This window comes from Cryptomeria japonica, chromosome 10 (assembly GCF_030272615.1).
Source record: "Cryptomeria japonica chromosome 10, Sugi_1.0, whole genome shotgun sequence".
NCBI classification, from domain to species: Eukaryota; Viridiplantae; Streptophyta; class Pinopsida; order Cupressales; family Cupressaceae; genus Cryptomeria; species Cryptomeria japonica.
This window is the reverse complement of record NC_081414.1, coordinates 883,767,675-883,786,137: the sequence shown is the minus strand read 5'-3', so window position 1 is coordinate 883,786,137 and position 18,463 is coordinate 883,767,675. Positions and strand designations below refer to the sequence as shown.

Sequence of the window (18,463 nt, the reverse complement as noted above, 5' to 3'; positions counted from 1 at the left end):
AATGAAATGGTGACAAGTGTCAACATAAGATTGGGTTGAAAGAAGGGGTTGGAGACATTGAATGCCTGAGAAGACCTCATGGTTATCTAGAGGCTAAGGGTCAAGTCTAAGTTAGGATTACCCACTGGATTTAGGAGTTAATCCAAGGATAAACCTTTGTGCAAATGATTAAGAGATAATCATGGTCAAAGCATTAAAAGCCTGATGAGACCCTTGTGTTGGGTAGAGGTTGAGTCAAAACAAATGTTTTAACCATGTAGGAGGGTTTGGGTTAACCATTAATGGTTATTGGAGACTTTGTGGATTAAGTGGTTGAAGGTTGGAAGCTTTCAAAGGTTATCAAAGACTTTGAGACATTTAGTGGTTGAAGGTTGAAAGCCTTTAATGGTTATCAAAGACTTTGAGGCTTTGAGAAGTGACTTCCCTTTGCTTAGGGATGTGACAAAGTTTAAAGGAGGGGTTAGGTTAATTAGAAGTGATTAGAAGATTGTAGAAGGGATTAGAAAAGGGTTTGGGATTTTGCAAGTGGATGGGGGGATAATAGGATTTAATTGATTTAAATGATTTAATTCAATTTGGTTGCAATTTGGGGAAATTAAATAAATTAGATTTATTTAATTTAGGATAACCATTTAATTAAATTTGAATTTAATTAAAAGTGGATAGGGGGAATTTAATTGAATAAAATGATTTATTCATTAAATGGGTATAGTGAATTTTATTTAAATAAATTGAGTAATTTACTTAATAAAATAGAAGAATGTGGATAGTTTAATTAAATAGAGAAATGAACATAAAATATTCATTTAGGAATATGGTCACTTTTATACGTCTACAGATATATATCAGCCTTGAGATGAGAAAATGATGCCCTATAAGAGGATGGTTGATGATATCAAGCAATACTTTACTTTGTATCATTTCAGCAGATTCCTAGATCATCAAATAGAGCAGCAGATGTTATGGCCACCTTGGCGTCTATACCATAGCTACGAGAATCTAATTTTCTCTTTGAATTCCTGGTGGAAGAGTTACATTATCCTGCCTATGATTCTCCTGAGTCCCAGATGGTCTGTTCTATTATTGGACATGACTCGTCTCACCACAACCACATTTACTCTTACCTGCGAGACCAAATTATCCCTACTAATCTTACCCGTAATGAGAAAAGGAACCTAATCTGAAATGCTTCATGGTACGTCATCATCGCTAACGATCTATTTAGGCGAGATTTGGATAGTACTTTGCTTAGGTGTTTAGAAACTGAAGAGTCCTAGTGCGTAATATCTGAAGCCCATGAAGGTATTTGTGGATCTCATTCGAACGGTCTAACTTTAGCTCGGAAACTACTGAGGGCTACCTACTACTGGCCAGATATGGAGAAATATTCTATAAAACTTGTTCAGACTTGTGAGAAGTGTCAGCTACATGGGAATCTTATACACGCTCGAGCAAGGGATCTCATACACTTCATTACACATTGTCCTTTTCAACAATGGGTGTTTGATCTCATTGGCCAAATATATCCTTCATCATTTAACGAACACAAGTTTATTATAACTGCAACTGAGTACTTTACTAACTGGGTAGAAGCGGTTCCACTAATCAAAGCAACCGATAAACAAGTAGCTATGTTCATCCTTAACTATATCATCTGCAGATATGGGATACCTTATTCCATTGTGATTGATAATGGAGGACAGTTCAAAAACAAAGATTTAGATGAGCTCTGTGAAAAATTCAAAATCAAATAGCACTGGTCATCCATATACTACCCTCAAGGTAATGGACAAGTTGAAGCATCTAACAAAAATCTGGTGACTATCTTACATAGAATAGTAAATAAATCTGGAAAGGATTGGCATTTGCAACCCAATCCTGCACTATGGGCTTATAGAACAAATATCGGAACACCTATTGGGGCTACACCTATTGGGGCTACACCTTTTTCTTTGGTGCATGGGTCTAAAGTAGTCTTACCTATTAAGGTGGAAATATCGTCTTTGAGAGTTTCTTTGCAAGGTCTTGTTACTGATGAAGACTACAAAATATCTAGATCGCAAGAACTCGAGTTGCTGGATGAACGTCGGCAAGTGGTGTTTGATCATCTGAGAGCGTATCAAAAGAGAATGTCTAGAGATTATAACAAGAAAGCTCAACAACAAGAATTTCAGATTGGTGACCTTGTTCTGAGAAAAAATCCTAAAAATCAACAATTTTGCGAAAACAAAGGGAAGTTTGAACCCAACTGGCTGGGTCCCTACATCGTTACTGTAGTCTTTGGCTCTAGCGCCTATCAACTCTCAACATCAATAGGAGAACAAATCCATGAACCGATCAACACCATCCACTTGAATAAATTCTTCACTTAGTATTCTCTGCTTTAGCAACCTGTACAACTAAAATGTCCTGAAAAAAATCATAAAAATTATTAAATGTCTTGAAAACAAAAAAAAAAAAGAGAAAGGATCTTTGCCAAGCAGGTGAAAACCTGGTAAGCAGGTGCCTCTTGTACTCAAGCACTCCATCTATCAACGCAGATTTGGCATTTCCTATTCATTCTCGCTTTCCCGTATCTTTGCTTTCGCTTGTACATATCTTTTAGTCACTTTTGTGACATCCTAGTTCTTTTTAAACGCTCATGGCTTGAAACTAATCAATGTCCTAGTCTTAGGGTAATCGATTGATCGATTTACATGTCCTAAGCATTATCAACCAAGTCATCTCTCTGCCAGTGGTACCCGGTTATCCACTCAGAGTCAGTCACCTGTCTCTTAACTACTGAAGAGTTTTATCACTGAGTAAATGAGCAAAACAAGGCTATTGAAAACAATCACTAAACTGTTTGAGATATGCATGAATTTTTCTTTGTATGATGTATTTTATATTGGTCTTTGCTTATTATTCCTCCCGAGTAACTCAAGGAAGTCTATCTTGACTAAGAGGAGCAAGGATTGGGGGCATAATACTTTTCTTTGTTTTCTTCTTGTAGGAATGAATCTGATGATCTGGAAACATCTAATCAGCTGGGTGTCTGTGATAAGTGCCTCCACGTCAAGATGAAATCGCCACACATACCTCAACTCTGCTTATTTGTATACTACAGGGAGGTTGGAGTCATTTCTTTGTTTATTTGATGTAATTTCTTTAATGTGCAATCCAGATGCATGTGTAATTTGTCCAAAGATATGAACAAACAAAGGGGCATTGCGAACAAGATAATTAATATTGCATATGAAAAGAAAGGAACTCTATTTTGCCTATTATGTTTGTAAAATGCTCAATGATGAAAAGTAAGCACTTCAAATCCAATGACTAGGTTTAGGTTGCATTCATTCTAAATTTTATGAATTTTAAAGTGATTTCGGTGTGATAACAATGATCTCTTTATCTTTTGAATGGGAGTTTGAAGCATCGTCATTTCTCAGCTAAGTGGTCTCTTTTTCATCATTATTTCTTTGATCGAGTACTTGTGTATTGAGATGTTAGCTGCATACATAAGCATCTTATATAGATCCATACATTCCATTATTACTTATTTGCATTCATATTATTGCATAAAAAAATAAACATTTGCATTACTAGTTACTCATTTTCATCATTTATTGCATATAAAAAAGAAACAAAAATAAACATTCATATTCATTTGCATTACATACATCCATACTGAAAAGATATGCATACATATAGAATAAATCATATAGAAAGACATCTCATAATCAATAAACATAAGTACGATGAAATCAAATCAAGATCTCGTATATATCATCATAATCTCAATGTCTCAGAGTACAAATGTTGTCAACTAAAATGTCTCATCGGAGCAAGAATCGTATAGGCTACAAAAAAATGGGGTATATGACAAAATCTAAAAGAGACATGACAAAACTAACTCTCTACCTCTCCCTCATCGTCGGGTGGAGAAGGTGGTGCCTGTTGGTCGACGTCCTATCTAGGTGCCCTATCTCCCTCAGATGGAGCCATATACTGGGAATATGGAACAACCTGTTGCGCTATTGGAAACTCTACGCTATAAGTTGCAATGTAATAGGTTGCTCGACTCGTCTAATGTAGCACCTCTCGCTGGAGAGCATCATGCTCTGCTTTGACCTCAGCAAGTTGTCGATCTTGCTTTGCAAGTTATGTCTGCACCACTGTCAAGTGTGACTGCAAACCTGCCAACCTCGATCTCAGAGACCGTACTGCGTCTGGTGCCCCCTACTCTCTCCCAACAACCCCTCTGCCTCCCTCTTTGCCTCCCTCTCCACCTGCTCTCTGTTACCTAACCTGCCAAGGCGCTGCTCTCTCCTCCTCACCTCCACCCTTTGCTGCCTTGGCACCACCGGCCTCAACCCCAACAACCCCTAGAGATCCACCCTCCCCTCTTTGTCGTTGTCTGGCTGCAGCTGGTATCCTATTGCTACTAGCCCCGGGATCACCTCCTACCTGTCTAGGTGCATCTGCTCTTTGTCCCCGCACCTACCCTCTTCCCTGCACCTATCCTCGTCCCTGTACCTGACCAAGTACCTATGCCTGTGCTAGTGTCTCATCCTTGCCCTCCTCTATAAGCGATGCATGCTCATCGGGATTTGTAAACCTAAGAAACGGATGTCTCTGGAACCAATCTTTGTACTGGGGCAATACCCCTGTGTCTGCAACATCCTCCAAATAATCCCATCTTAGTCATTATAAACCGACTAACTCCTGCATTCTCAGCGCATGTGATAACCTTGAGGCCCATCCTCGTCTCTCCTCGTCTCCAAATCGGGCATAGGTCGTGAACTCCTGGGATATACCCTGTGGTCTCCCATATTGCCTCATCACCCTAGATACTACAAACCGCTCAATGATGGACACTAGTCTGTGAATGAGAGGACGAGTCATGAACATGTCCTTCCTTTGAGATCTCCAATCATCCCACAACTCCAGACCCCTATACGATCTCCATACTACCATGATCAAATCATCCAACTGTCTCCTCCAGTAATTTGTCTTGCCCAGATGGGGCTAAGTAAAATAACCTGAATAACAATAAACAATGGGCTGATGTGGCTCTCTTGAATCATCTACTACCGGCCTGCATACTGGGATGTGCTCCTAGGCCCATATCTGTAAAACTAAAACCCCTGTTGCCATGCTCTTCCCCTCCCGATACACAATCTCATGCATCTCATGATACATATGGGCAAGCAAACATGATCCCCACCCTAATCTCTTAGGACGAGTCAATAGCCTCTCAAGCATCCTAGCCCAACCACACAAAAAACCCTATTGTCCCCTATCCGACATAAAGAAACAACCAATGATACCTGCTAAAACGCAAGCCAGCAGATACTGCTCACTATACTTGTTCATCAGAACATCCCATGTGATGGCACGCTCAAGGATAGTCTCATCGTGGAATATCTGTCTCAATGCTAACACACCCGACCGCTAAGTAGAATCATAATTGACCTTGTCACCAACAAATGAAATCCTGAGAATCCGATATACATCCTCTAGGGTGATCGTCATCTCTCCTACGGTTAAATGCAATCAGCATCCCGTGATTCACACGGATATTCGACATCTGAAGAAGGTAGCCAAACCTGCACAAATCAATATGTGCCCTATTTCCATCTGATAATCCATGAACTAATCCCATCGTCGGTGGATAAACACTCTGAAACAGGATATCTAACGACCGAATTTGCAAAATCAAACATAAACACTATCAACACGTGATCCAAATGGCACTAAATTTATGCTAAACATGCTTGCAAATCCAAATATACAAAAATAAAAATAAAAAATTGACGCTAAGACCCTAAAAAATGCTTGTTGTTTTTCATACGAGTTTTCACAGATAGGCAACAACTCGTATGAATCAGGATTACACTCCGCACGATAAACTATCACCATACGATAAAAGATGATACATCGCACGATACAATGGTCTACCAAGCATACTTTCGTACGAGACATGGGAACACATCAGACAACAAACCCTACATGACCATACGACAAAACACTAAAGGGACAATTTATCGTACGAAAAACAATGTTCAACCACATGATAAACCAAGACACGCGACTTCAAATGAATTTAAAATGCAAAAAAATCAACCAAAATTTGAAATCTAAGAAATGAAACAGGTTTAAGTTTGATCACTTATTGTTGGGCCGTAGTTCCGTGGTCGATTATGTCGTCTTTGGCGCTCAAAATGATGCTCTTGGATCGGAATGGTCATTTTTCTTCGTAGAGGGCTTTTCAAATTTCAAACTTGGAGAGGTAAAAATGACTCGAAAATGACACATGGACCCCTTATATAGCCAAAACCCTAATTTTTCAACTTGCTTTGATGAACGTCAAAGTTGTACCCTAAGCTAAATCAACGGTCCTAAGTCCATTTTCGGGATTGAAATCGAAATCCGAGATCATCTTTCTAGTCAATTTTGCACAACTGTGACCACTTAGTGCTTTCATCAACTGCTCATTTTCTTCAATTTGCGCTCAATTTCTCATCAATCAATGCTAAATCTTCAAATGGCCCTCTGAATCATTCTTTGTGCTCAGATCATTAATCGCTTAATCTTTTTAATCAAATTGCTTAAAATCACTGCACAACCTACATATCTTTTGATTTCTCTCTCGAGGGGGCATGCTCATGACATCATCATCATCAGTGATTATCATCCTCAAAATTGAGAATTTCTTTCAAAATCTTCAAGTCGAGCATCTAATCTTTATCGAATATCAAACAACACCTCATCTCTAGAGGCATCTCAGCTTCATCGCTTCATATCAAGTTGAGATTTCTCGATCATTTGAATCAAATCAATCTCTAGGGACATATCAGTTTCGTCGCATCAAATCAAGCTGATATTGTCTTCATCTAAATTTTTCTCTTAACGTTAATCAATTTCATCGCTTTTCATCAAGCTGATTATTCATTTAAACCCAATCAAGGGTTTAAAGAGTATCTTTGATCGCACGCTCAATCTAAGAAGGTGTTCAGTTTCATCGCATCAAATCAAGCTGGACAGTTTATCTTCGCTCATTGTGTCTTGATCCATCAAGTTCAAGATCAGTTTTATCTTTGCTCACTGTGTCTAGTTCAATCAAGTTCTAGATCAGTAAGATCCACTTCTTGATCCATCAAGTTCAAGTTTGGTATCTTTTCTCTTCATCGGTCCTAGTTCAATCAAGTTCGGGATCGATATCGCTTTCAATCACTCTGTCCAGTTTCATCGCTTCAAATCAAACTGAAGACCTCGCTCTTCATCTGGTTCGTGATCAATCAAGTTCAGAACTGGTATCTCCTAGACATCATTTTTTCTTTGAACCAACGCGTTGCTCGCACATTAATTCAAAGAGGGGCAAATGTAATACCCTAAAAATTGTCATCTAAACCATGGGCCCCTAATCTCGACAACATCACCATGGTCCTAACCAAAGGCAATTAAATCAACCTTGAGCACCTAATTAATTAATTCTTCAATCATTAATGTCACATGGCAAATTAATCACTCAATATTAATTAAATATTTATTTAATTAATTGAATCATTTCAAGTAAATCATTTTAAAACAATTATCCCATTTATTTTATTAAATATCCTAGCATATTTAATTAAATAAATCAATTTGCCATTAAATCATCAGAAAAGGAATTAATTGAGGAAAAAATAATTAAAAATTCAGAAAAGGAATTAATTGAAAATCAAATTAAAAATTGAAGAAATATCTCAAAGAAAGCAATTAAAAAAATTAAATATCAAAATTGAATGAAATAGAGAATAAATCAGTTTTTTTTGATTTTATCTTAATTTTAGTTCAATTTCCTTTAAAATTGAGAAAAGCAATCAATCACATCAATTCACTTGGATTGTGCTTCTTCTTGGAAAATCTTGACCGCTCGTCAACATTTGATCTTGACCGTTGGTTTCTTTCTGAATTTTCTATAAATTCAGGCTCTCATCTCCTAATTAAGGATCCTGGAGAATATGTTGTTATCATGTTGTTTTTGCTCTAGGTTCATTGAGAGTTGTGCATTGAGATATTGCACATTAGTTATTGCATATTTGTTAAATTATCCAGCTTAATATTGCTTAAATCATGTTAGATTAATCTTGCATCCATCTAACATAATCTTGCATCCATTCAGCTCAATTTCATGCTCATTAGATTAAATCCTTCGTTTAGGTGTTGTCTAGTCACTGGTGTTGCATATGAAATCTGAGAGCAAGACTAAACTCACATCTACTAGGAGGCAATAAGTCGCTTTGTGATGGTTTATTGTTCATTGTTGATCGATTTACTAACCATGCATCTAATGATTGATTGAAGTGTTGGGTATTCCAGATACAGATACAGGTCCACTTTTCACACACACAAGAGTTATCATGTTGTGGCTAATAATTATTTATTTAATTATTAGTCTATTATACTCTACGCTTAAACTAATCTAGGGCATTTAATAATTTTGTATGTATTTAATAATTATTAAATACTCATTATCCCTTTAGGGTTTCTTTAGGGTTGCTAATCTCATTTTATAAGGATTGTATTGTATTTTTTAATTGATTCTCTCTCTGAATGATAATCTTTTTCTTCGGAGCCATTATTGCTTTTTTGCCTCCATTCTTCTTTTGTGACAAGTATTTTGCTTGCAGGTGTTCTTGGGATCTTTGCAGTTGTATTTCTCAACTTCTTCATTTATGATATAATATATAATGAATTCTATATAAAAATGTATTTGATATATACAATCATGATAATATTTATTTAATCTATTTAAAATATAGAAACATATTGATCTCAATAATTATTTTTTATATAATTTCTCTAATCTATTCATATAAGATTATATATAATAGAAAAAAATCTTCTATAGATTTTTAAAAATAATTACTTTGTTATTATATTTATATTTTTAAGTATAAAAATATATTTTTGATATAATCTTAATTTATTTTAAGTAATTAAATTATAGAAACATCATGAAATTGAGGATTCAATATAAAAAGATATTTAAAGAGAATAATTTTGTAATTATATTAAATTTTATAAATATGGAAAAATATTTTTGATATAATAATAATTTATTTGAAGTAGTTAAATTATAAAAACATCATGGAATTAAAAATTGAATTTAAAGACAACAAATAGATATTCCAAACATCTTTAATCTCATTAATTATTTTTTAATATTTTTTTTGGTTGGTAATTTTTTTTGCCCTGGTCCGAACAGGGGGACTACATCTAGGGAGCCACCTCCCCAAAAAAAGGACACACAAAGGTGTATGATTTGATAGAAATTCCTGACTTGATATCCTTCTCATGAGAGCGAAGGATCATACTTAATCCTTCATCCTTAACTCTCTTATCTTTCTTTTTTTCAACCTCTATCCATCCTCCCTCTTGCCCCATCTCTCCCTTCAATTTTAAACTGGGTTCACCCATCACATCCTTCCCCCTCACTACTACACTTGCCACACAAGATTTCCCATCAATTGTCTCCACTATGTTGTGGCACCCCATTTGAGACGAAGCCCTCAAATTTTGTGGGCTAATGTTGACAACTTGATCAACACAGAGGTCAGTATTAACACTGCTCTTCACCATAGCCTTTGGCCCATCATAATTACCTTTACAAACCTCCACACACTTATGAGGACCAGAGTTATCCATAGTCTTTTTCTCCTGTGTCTCCTCCTCACTATCTATGCCCTCTTCATTCCTTCTCTTCTCATCCCCTTTTTTCACTGATTTTAATAAAAATTTCAGATGAAAGACCGTTGGAAACATCCATTTCCACCAAAAGCCGAGCATAAGTAGTATGCAATAGATTTAAAGAGCCATCATCAACCATAAAAATATTACCTAACGAGTCCCAACAGATTCAAAACAAGAATCAAACTAGAATTGCATGGGGAGATTCGAGAGCCAATCCAATCAAAAGATTCAGAAAGGGGGTTGAAAGCCAGATGCCAAGGTTTCAGCATCAAGGGATGAATATCCTCCCAACACCATTGACTATCACAAAGAATCTTGCTTCTTTCCTGCACATTTTCGAAAACAACAACAAAGAAACCCTGGGTATGGGGGTAAATTTGAACACATCCAGCCAAAAAGGGTTCCCAATGAGTCGAGATCTACTTATGAAGGTCACTTAAGCTCGACCATAGCCCTCTGAAACACCCAATAAGCCCTAAACCTGAAAAAACCTCTTCATTATGAATCACTTCCTTTTCAATCTCCTTTACAGACACACCATGACGGGTTTAGCAATGGAGATCACATTGCAAACATATTCAACACCCATCGACCTAAGCCTCCTCGAAACCTGAGACCTTAAAGGCTGTGAGCCCACTTTTAGCCCATAATGACACCCCCTCCAATCCTACTTAAAACCCTTCTCATTCCTCTTGGAGCTCCCTTCACCAGCACTACCATTGTTTGAAGGAAAAAACTCCAAATTTTGTCGCCCTGCAATGCAGCCTCTATCCATAGCAAACCTCATCCGACTTCCCCAACACACAATAGAAGTCCATGAGTCGTGCCCACGAGGGGGAAGGCAAGTTGAGTGCCCCCCACCTTGCAAAACGCTATCTGCAAAAGCTTCATGCATCGACTTCATCCTCTTTTTCTTGTGCTCCTCAGAATCTCAAAAATTTGATGTTATCCCTGATTATTTTTCAATATTAAAGAAAGAAATCTTTTATAGATTTTTCAAAAAGAATAATTTTATTATTATATTGAAATTTGTAAATATAGAAGATATCTTGATTTATTTCAAGTATTTAAATTTATAGATTTTTCAAAAGGAATGATTTTGAATCCCTACATCGATTGTAACCATTGATCTAAGAAGTTAGGCATGATTATGCCTTCGATATTTTCAAAGATAAAATACAATTGTTTCTAATTTTTATAATATTTTTAATATGAAATTTTAGAATAGTTTCTAAAATGAATTTAGAAAGCTATGTTAATTTAATTTGTAAAACATTTTAAAGATTTTCTATATCATTTTATAATATTTATTATATACATGTATTTTCATAGTTTTAAAGATAATATAATTGTTCTAATTTTTATAATTTTTAAATATTAAGTTTTAGAATAGTTCTAAAATGAATTTAGAAAATTTAATTTTTTAAAGATTGTCTTAAATATTTTAAAATGTGAATTTAGGAACTTGTTGTAATGGATAAGATTATAGAAAGATTTATATTAGATTATTCTATTTTTTATTGATATTTAAAAAAATGAAAATTCCTATTACAAGATACTTAATTAATTATACATAATAATATTTTTAAAATAACCAATGAATTATTTAAATTATATTTTCTTTATGTGTAATTATTTTCATTGTTTTATTAAATAGAAGCCTGTATTTTTTTTTCATATTTAATATATGATTGATTAAAATTATTAAAAATATTTAAATATAAAAAAAATGATATAACTGTTTCATATTAAATGCTTTTTTGACGATTTATATTTTTCTTGTTTAAAATTTTGACGGTCAAATTCCAGGCCTGTTTGCATGCCCCTGCATCTGTCAAACATTGTGCGGAGTGATTGAATGTAAAAACTCTGTTCTACTACCTAATTTTGACACGGCTCCCTTCCGAAAGCCTCTAGAGGCTTCTGCTGTTTCTGGGTCTTTTCGGGCTTAGTCATTATATACCCTCCGAAGATCAGTTTTCTTTAATAAAAAGCCTCAGGAAGCAGGTTTTCTGTTCGGTTTTCTTTAATTTCTTGTAATCAATTTCCTGCCAAAAGGCTGCAACGATGAGTTCGCAGTATTGGTGCCATCAGTGCAACCAGACAATTGTGCCAATGCTTGGAGATGACATCTGTTGCCCGCGCTGTAATGGCGGATTTATTGAAGAATTGGAGGCTCCAGAACAGAGGCAGGCCGAGCAGCAGTCTCCGATTGGACAAATGGACCCGCGATTTTTGGCCCTTTTAAGCGGAGGAGGGCTTAGGGCACCAAGAATGGTGGTGATGGAGCAGCCGCCTGTAATGATGAGGGTGATGCATGCTTTAGGCTCTGCAATGGCGGAGCTGCATCTGAGCGAGGAGGCAGAGCAGGAAGAAAATGGCGGCGGCGGCGGCGGCGTGGTGGTGGTGGACCCCATGGGTGTTCCCCTGTTTATGCTTCAGGGGGCAAATACAGGGGCTTCAGTTTCACCGCTTGTTTCAGGGACCCTGGGGGACTATTTCTTAGGGCAGGGTATGGAGGCTCTGCTGCAGCGTTTGGCGGAGAATGACCCCAACCGTTACGGGACTCCCCCGGCGGCTAAAGAGGCTGTGGAAGCTCTGCCTGTGGTGAAAATTACAGAGGAGCATTTGAAGTGCGAGCTGTCTTCGGAGTGCGCGGTTTGTAAGGAGGAATTTACAGTTGGGGAAGAGACACGTCAGCTGCCATGTAAGCATTTGTATCATGGTGACTGTATCTTTCCCTGGTTGAAGATGCACAGTTCTTGCCCTGTGTGCAGGTTTCAGATGCCTTCAGAGGAGGGGTCAGGTAAGGCCCAATCTGAGGAGTCCACGTCGGAGGGAGAGAATGGGAACGGTGGAAGCAACGATGGGAATAACAGTAACAGATGGTTTAGAATATCTATGCCGTTTAATATCATTGGTAACCTTGTGTCTTATGTTCTCAGACATGGGAATGATAATAACAGCAACCAACAAGGTAACAATGGGAATAATTAGGCTTAGCAGGTGCAAGTCCTGGGGTGAAGGGTTTTCAGCGTTTTTTTTGGACTACCCAGTTGGGCTTTATTTGTAAATATCAGATATGGAATTGGAAAAAGAAAGGAAATTACAATTAATTGATTCAATTTGTTTAATGTAACATCTGTTGTGTACCTTTAGTAGATTAAATTTGTATTTGTGAATTCTCAATTCTCTGGTTTTCATATTCATTTTTCTTTCTGGTTTTCATATTTATTTATTTTGGATTTTGGCATTGAGATAATTGTGGTTCAGGGTCTGTTTTTATTTGCTCCATAAGCTGATGTTCCATTTGATTGTTCTGGAATACTCGATATGATTATTGAATATATGCATGGAAATCAAAGGCTGTAAAGGTTGACTGTAAAATTTCTCTTAAAAATATTTTGGCACCCATGTGAACTTCCCTTTTCAATTCACGTTCTTTTGCAGATTTCAAGGTGAAAGTGGAGTCGAGTTGAATGAAAAGCAAGTGTTAAACCCACACAATCTAATTTAATTCAGAAACATGCAAGATCAATAACTTCTATCTATTTTTTCCATCGTATCATGTTTTTCATTATATCAAATTTACAAAATCTATAATGTTTTCCATGATATTAAATCTACAAAATCTAAGCATATTGAATGTGAAGAATTCATGCTGTTAATATGGATCATAAAGAGTAAAATTTATTTTAATTTATTTAGTCAAATTTAAAAATTTATGAATGTCTGGATCTAGGATCTAAAATAAAGAGTAAATTTATTTAATTTATCTAAGATTTGTTGATTAGTTTGATAATTTTTCTATCTTTTTATGGTCAAGGTTATTACACTTACATTAATGTGTATGAAAAGTCCTCTCAATCAATTATGTCCATCTCCACGTTCAATCAGTTTTATACTTAAAATTCTATTAAAAAGTTAGGTAACAACTATGCAACTATTTTTTGATATTTTATTTTATTATTTTCTCTCACTTTGAATTCATTAGTTTAGAAATTTGTTCGCCTAATGATTCTATGTCATGGGAAACACAAATTAAGTACAATAATTTAATATAGATTTGCCAGCCTAGGCTAGATTTACATTTCCTATGAATCACTGATTAGTTGTAAAAGTGTCCAAAATTGATCTGGACAAATATTGATATTTATATATCCTAAGGCATTTGTTTATTGGTTTGGTTTTATTCAATTATTTCTTAAATAAATATGTATCTTTTATTTATTTAAATTTAATTTTTACATTGTATTAGTTTTTTTACTATTTAATTGAAGAGAATTGTTAAAATATTATTGTCTAATTATAGTATTCTTTTTCCTTGTAAAAGAAAATTCTCTTATATATTAGTAAGCTTGTTTTCACATTTTCATAAGTCTTGTATTTTAATACTTTTAATGTTGTTTATGAATTAATATATATTAAATTTAATGTTCACATATCTTATTAATAGACAATAAGTGTTGGGTGACATGATTTTAAAATCAAATTGACTAATTGATGAGATGAAATATTAAATAACAAGTGGGAAGTGTGTGATTTATATTTCCGTGTTACTCTCTATTTTTATTTCTTTAGGTTTTAGGGTTTGTTTAGGTCAAGAGTGCATTGAAACCCTCCTTTGCATTTTAGAAGTACTTGTTCAAATCTCCATGGCTTTCACTCAATTAATTAATAGATCAATAATAACAATCAAGAGCATTTGCATTTAATCATGATACTTATGTGAATAAGTAATATTTTTTTCTTAATTAGAAAAGTCGTTCTCAAGAGTTTGCTAATGCTACATCTTTATTTTACATTGTTGAAATTTTTCATAATGTATAGATTGATTAATGCACTATCTGATTTTAAAATTCTTCAAAGCTTTAGTGTTGAACTTAACCCTTCTAATTCTTTTTATAGTGCATCTTCTCCCCTTCTTTTCTCCTCTCCCATTGTTGTCACCCCTTCCCAAGAGCATCAAACTTCTACAAAAACTCCCCTTGCCTTATCCATCCATTTTAGCTTTTACATTTTTGTCATATTTTATTTTCTTATTAAGATTTTTTTTTAGTATAATTATATAATTTTTTACCACTTTGCTTACTTTTTTTTGTTTGTGCAAGTTTTGAATAGGTAACCATCAATTTTAGATCTCAAGTGATTTGAAAAACATTCCATCATATTAATAGCTTGGTCACATTCTATTGCAAGACCATCGATGTATCCATTATGACATTTTTGCACCCTAGGTGTAACCATCCTCACCCCTTTTGTTAGGGGACACCAATTGAAGTCTCCAGATTTATTTGGTAGTGCCTTAAAAAAATTAAAATATTTAATTCTTAGAGTTTCTATCTATTATTAGCATAGGCATTAGTTTTAGTCCTTCAAAATTTCTTCCTAGTTTAGTCCTTAATTGTGGTTTGATTTTGAAGTTTGTGTTTCCTAATTTTATCTTGTGCCTTATTATCAATAACAATTTTATAATTTAGTTTTAGACTAGGATTGTTCAATTAAATGTAGAAAGCTGTAATTTATTTTGCTGAAACATATACACTTTAAATGAAAGAATTTGTCTTTATTTTTTCTCTTTAAAGAAGAAAACACAAGATATAGGTCTTTGGAAGCTACTTTCCATTTTTTATTAGGGGTCCCATACCTAAATAAAGATAATGGCATCTTAAAACATTGTAAAAATGACTATTGACCAAAAATCAAATATTTTGGGACAACAATAATTGTGATACTACTACTAAAATGAAATGGACCAAGCTATGTAAGAATGCTTTCTCAATAAAACTTATAGGAGAGTGTTGAACAAATTTTAGATATTTACAATAACAAAAATGATAAGCACATATAAAATATAAATAAAAGTATACAACATCTAGGTGTACATGGGAAAAACATTTTTAGGAGAAGATTTTCACACTCCAAAATACAAAATATCAATAATAAAGGTTACAATATTGTCTTAGGGATGTTCTCTTATAAGAGTATCATCAACCAAATGTTTGATGTAAAGTTGGTAGCATAACAATATTTACTAAAATGCACTAGTAATGCCTTCATTTCAAACACTTCATATATAGGAGAAATAATATACAAAACCATCAAATAGTAATTACCAAATCATATGCTAAAACCACTTAAAAATGTAGTGCCTAAATGACTTGTTAGAAAACTAACATCCAAATTCCAAGATGAGTTCATAGGTTAAAAATAACATATTTCTTCCACCTATTGTAAGTGTAATATAATCCACTCATCAATATAGACATTTCATTTTGGATTCATTATTTACATTCAAGCATGCCTTATTTTGTGTCACACAATCACTTGGTTATAAGTTGGTCAAGAAGTGTAACTCCCTCTTTAAAAAAAAAAATGTGTATTTTAAATGTTTGACATTTTGAATGTAAGAGGTTCAACTTTTGGAGGTTGTAATTTTTATTTAAGAATTAGTTGGAACATTTTCTTTAAATTATAGAAATTGAAAATACATATCCCTAAAAATGATGTCAAACAACTTGAAATTTAATTTTGTCCAATAATAAAGTATAATCCAAAAATTATTGTTTTTTATTTTATAATTCAAAATGTATAAGATGAAACATAACACATCTAAATCCATCACATCATCATCTTAATAAAATATATTTATAAAATAAACATGATTTAATTAAATTGAATCCTTCGAAACTTTCAGTGAAGCAACTCCAAACCCTAGAAAAGTAGATGGTGAATCAAAGACGAGGGAAGTGAAACCTTTGAGTTCATAATAGGAGTACAATAAAGTGGGAGCCCCTCTTGTAATGGCATGTGGCCTAGAATGACCCTAACCATTGTAGGACTTGGTGGCAAAAGAGGTAATGGACACCATGTTGGTGGTGAAGATTACGGAAGAGCATCTTAAGTCTGAGTTGTCCTCTGAGTGTGCAATATGTAAGGAGGAATTTATAATTGTAGAGGAGACAATAGTTGCCATGTAAGCACTTGTATTATGTTGATTGTATCTTTCCCTGAGTAAAGATGCATAAATCTTGCCCTATATGCAGGTTCAAATGTCTTCAAAGGAGGCATCAAGTAAGACCCAATTTGAGGATTCGACCTTAGAGGGAGAGAGTGGAAGTGTGCAATATGTAAGGAGGAATTTATAATTGTAGAGGAGACATTAGTTGCCATGTAAGCACTTGTATTATGTTGATTGTATCTTTCCTTGAGTAAAGATGCATAAATCTTGCCCTGTATGCAGGTTCAAATGTCTTCAAAGGAGGCATCAAGTAAGACCCAATTTGAGGATTCGACCTTAGAGGGAGAGAGTGGAAGTGGTGGAAGCAATGATGGGACTAACAATAACAAATGGTTTAGAATATTTATGCCCTTTAATATCGTGGACAAGATAGTAAAAAAAATTAAATATTTTTAGAATAAATAACATCACGTCGATTACATAGTCTAGAAACAAAATTGATACAAAATTATAGTTATCTCATGGATTGTTTGCATGAGCTCCTGAATAACCTAAATGAATTTTTCCTTGAGATTGTGTCTATTCCAACATGGGTGCCCTTTTTGGTAAGTTTTGGAAAAAAAATTCGAAGCATGTGAAATAAGAGATATATGTGGGACAATTGCAAGCATCTACCATGGGCAATTTTATGCAAATATAGACCTATTGAAAAAGGCATTAAGGCACACCGATAGTCACATGTCAAGGAGATGGATGTATCTCTTCTTGAAACCACTACAAAATATTATATATCAACCAATGAATAGTTCAATACACCAAATATGAGAGAGGGGTTGATGGTGGTGTGGGCTTCTATCATGGAGACAAACTTGACAGTTTGAGTCCCACTTATTAACAAAATAAGATTTAATGTTAACTATAAAATAGCCCCAAGTTTTTTCAAATTTTGTTTATAATATGCTAACAAAAGTACTTAAGTTTTTTCAAATTTTGTTTATAGTATGCAAACAAAAGTACTTATTAATTCAAGTAGAGGTCCAATCAATATTGGCTAATTATTGTCCATTTTTCCAAATATAGGTGAACATGAATAGATATATTTCCACCAAAACCACTTTTATAAAAATAGTGATATGACATGCACAATTGGAGTTATTTGTCCACCTTACAAATAAATTTGGCAAGATTACAAATATAATTGTTCCACTTTTTGAGCTTGCTTGACCAACTTCTTGTTCCACCATGCCTAACTACTCCCTCATTTGCTCTATATAAACCTTGCAATCACTAATAAATTATTCTAGAATCACCATTAACTATTATTATATAAATAACAATGATAAAAAATATTTTAAACAATGAAATTGAATTCATAATGATACTTATTATTTATTTCACGACTTCTAAACAGTCAAATCCACCTCAATCTAAATATTCTTACACCACCTCTAGATGGTATGAGCTTTACACACTCTGTGAATTATTGCAAAGAGTGGATTAAAATGTGTGCATTTTTCAATCAATGTTTTGAATCACACTTAGATCCATCATTAGGAAGAGGAAAAATGAAATTGGAGTGCAAATAAACGTCCTTTCAAGATGTGAAGTTATTATGCAATTAATGCACATTTAGTGAGTACGGACTAGTGTAGCAAAAAACATGGAAGCAACGAACATACATCCATAGCCAATTTATGCTATGAAAATCAATATTAATGAGGTGTCTTCCAAAAGCATGCCACCGTGCAAAAAAATTGTGTGAAAGGGCCAATGGAGGAAGATTTA

General features: G+C 34.5%; 1 protein-coding gene across 1 annotated transcript; it reads left to right on the top strand.

Annotated features, from left to right (window-relative positions):
- Positions 1–11,526: 11,526 nt before the first annotated feature.
- On the top strand, positions 11,527–12,856 carry LOC131026727 (E3 ubiquitin-protein ligase RING1-like). Its single transcript, XM_057956665.2, has one exon. It carries the CDS (start codon positions 11,785–11,787, stop codon positions 12,712–12,714), a length of 930 nt encoding a protein of 309 aa, XP_057812648.1. The 5' UTR covers positions 11,527–11,784; the 3' UTR covers positions 12,715–12,856.
- Positions 12,857–18,463: the final 5,607 nt, after the last annotated feature.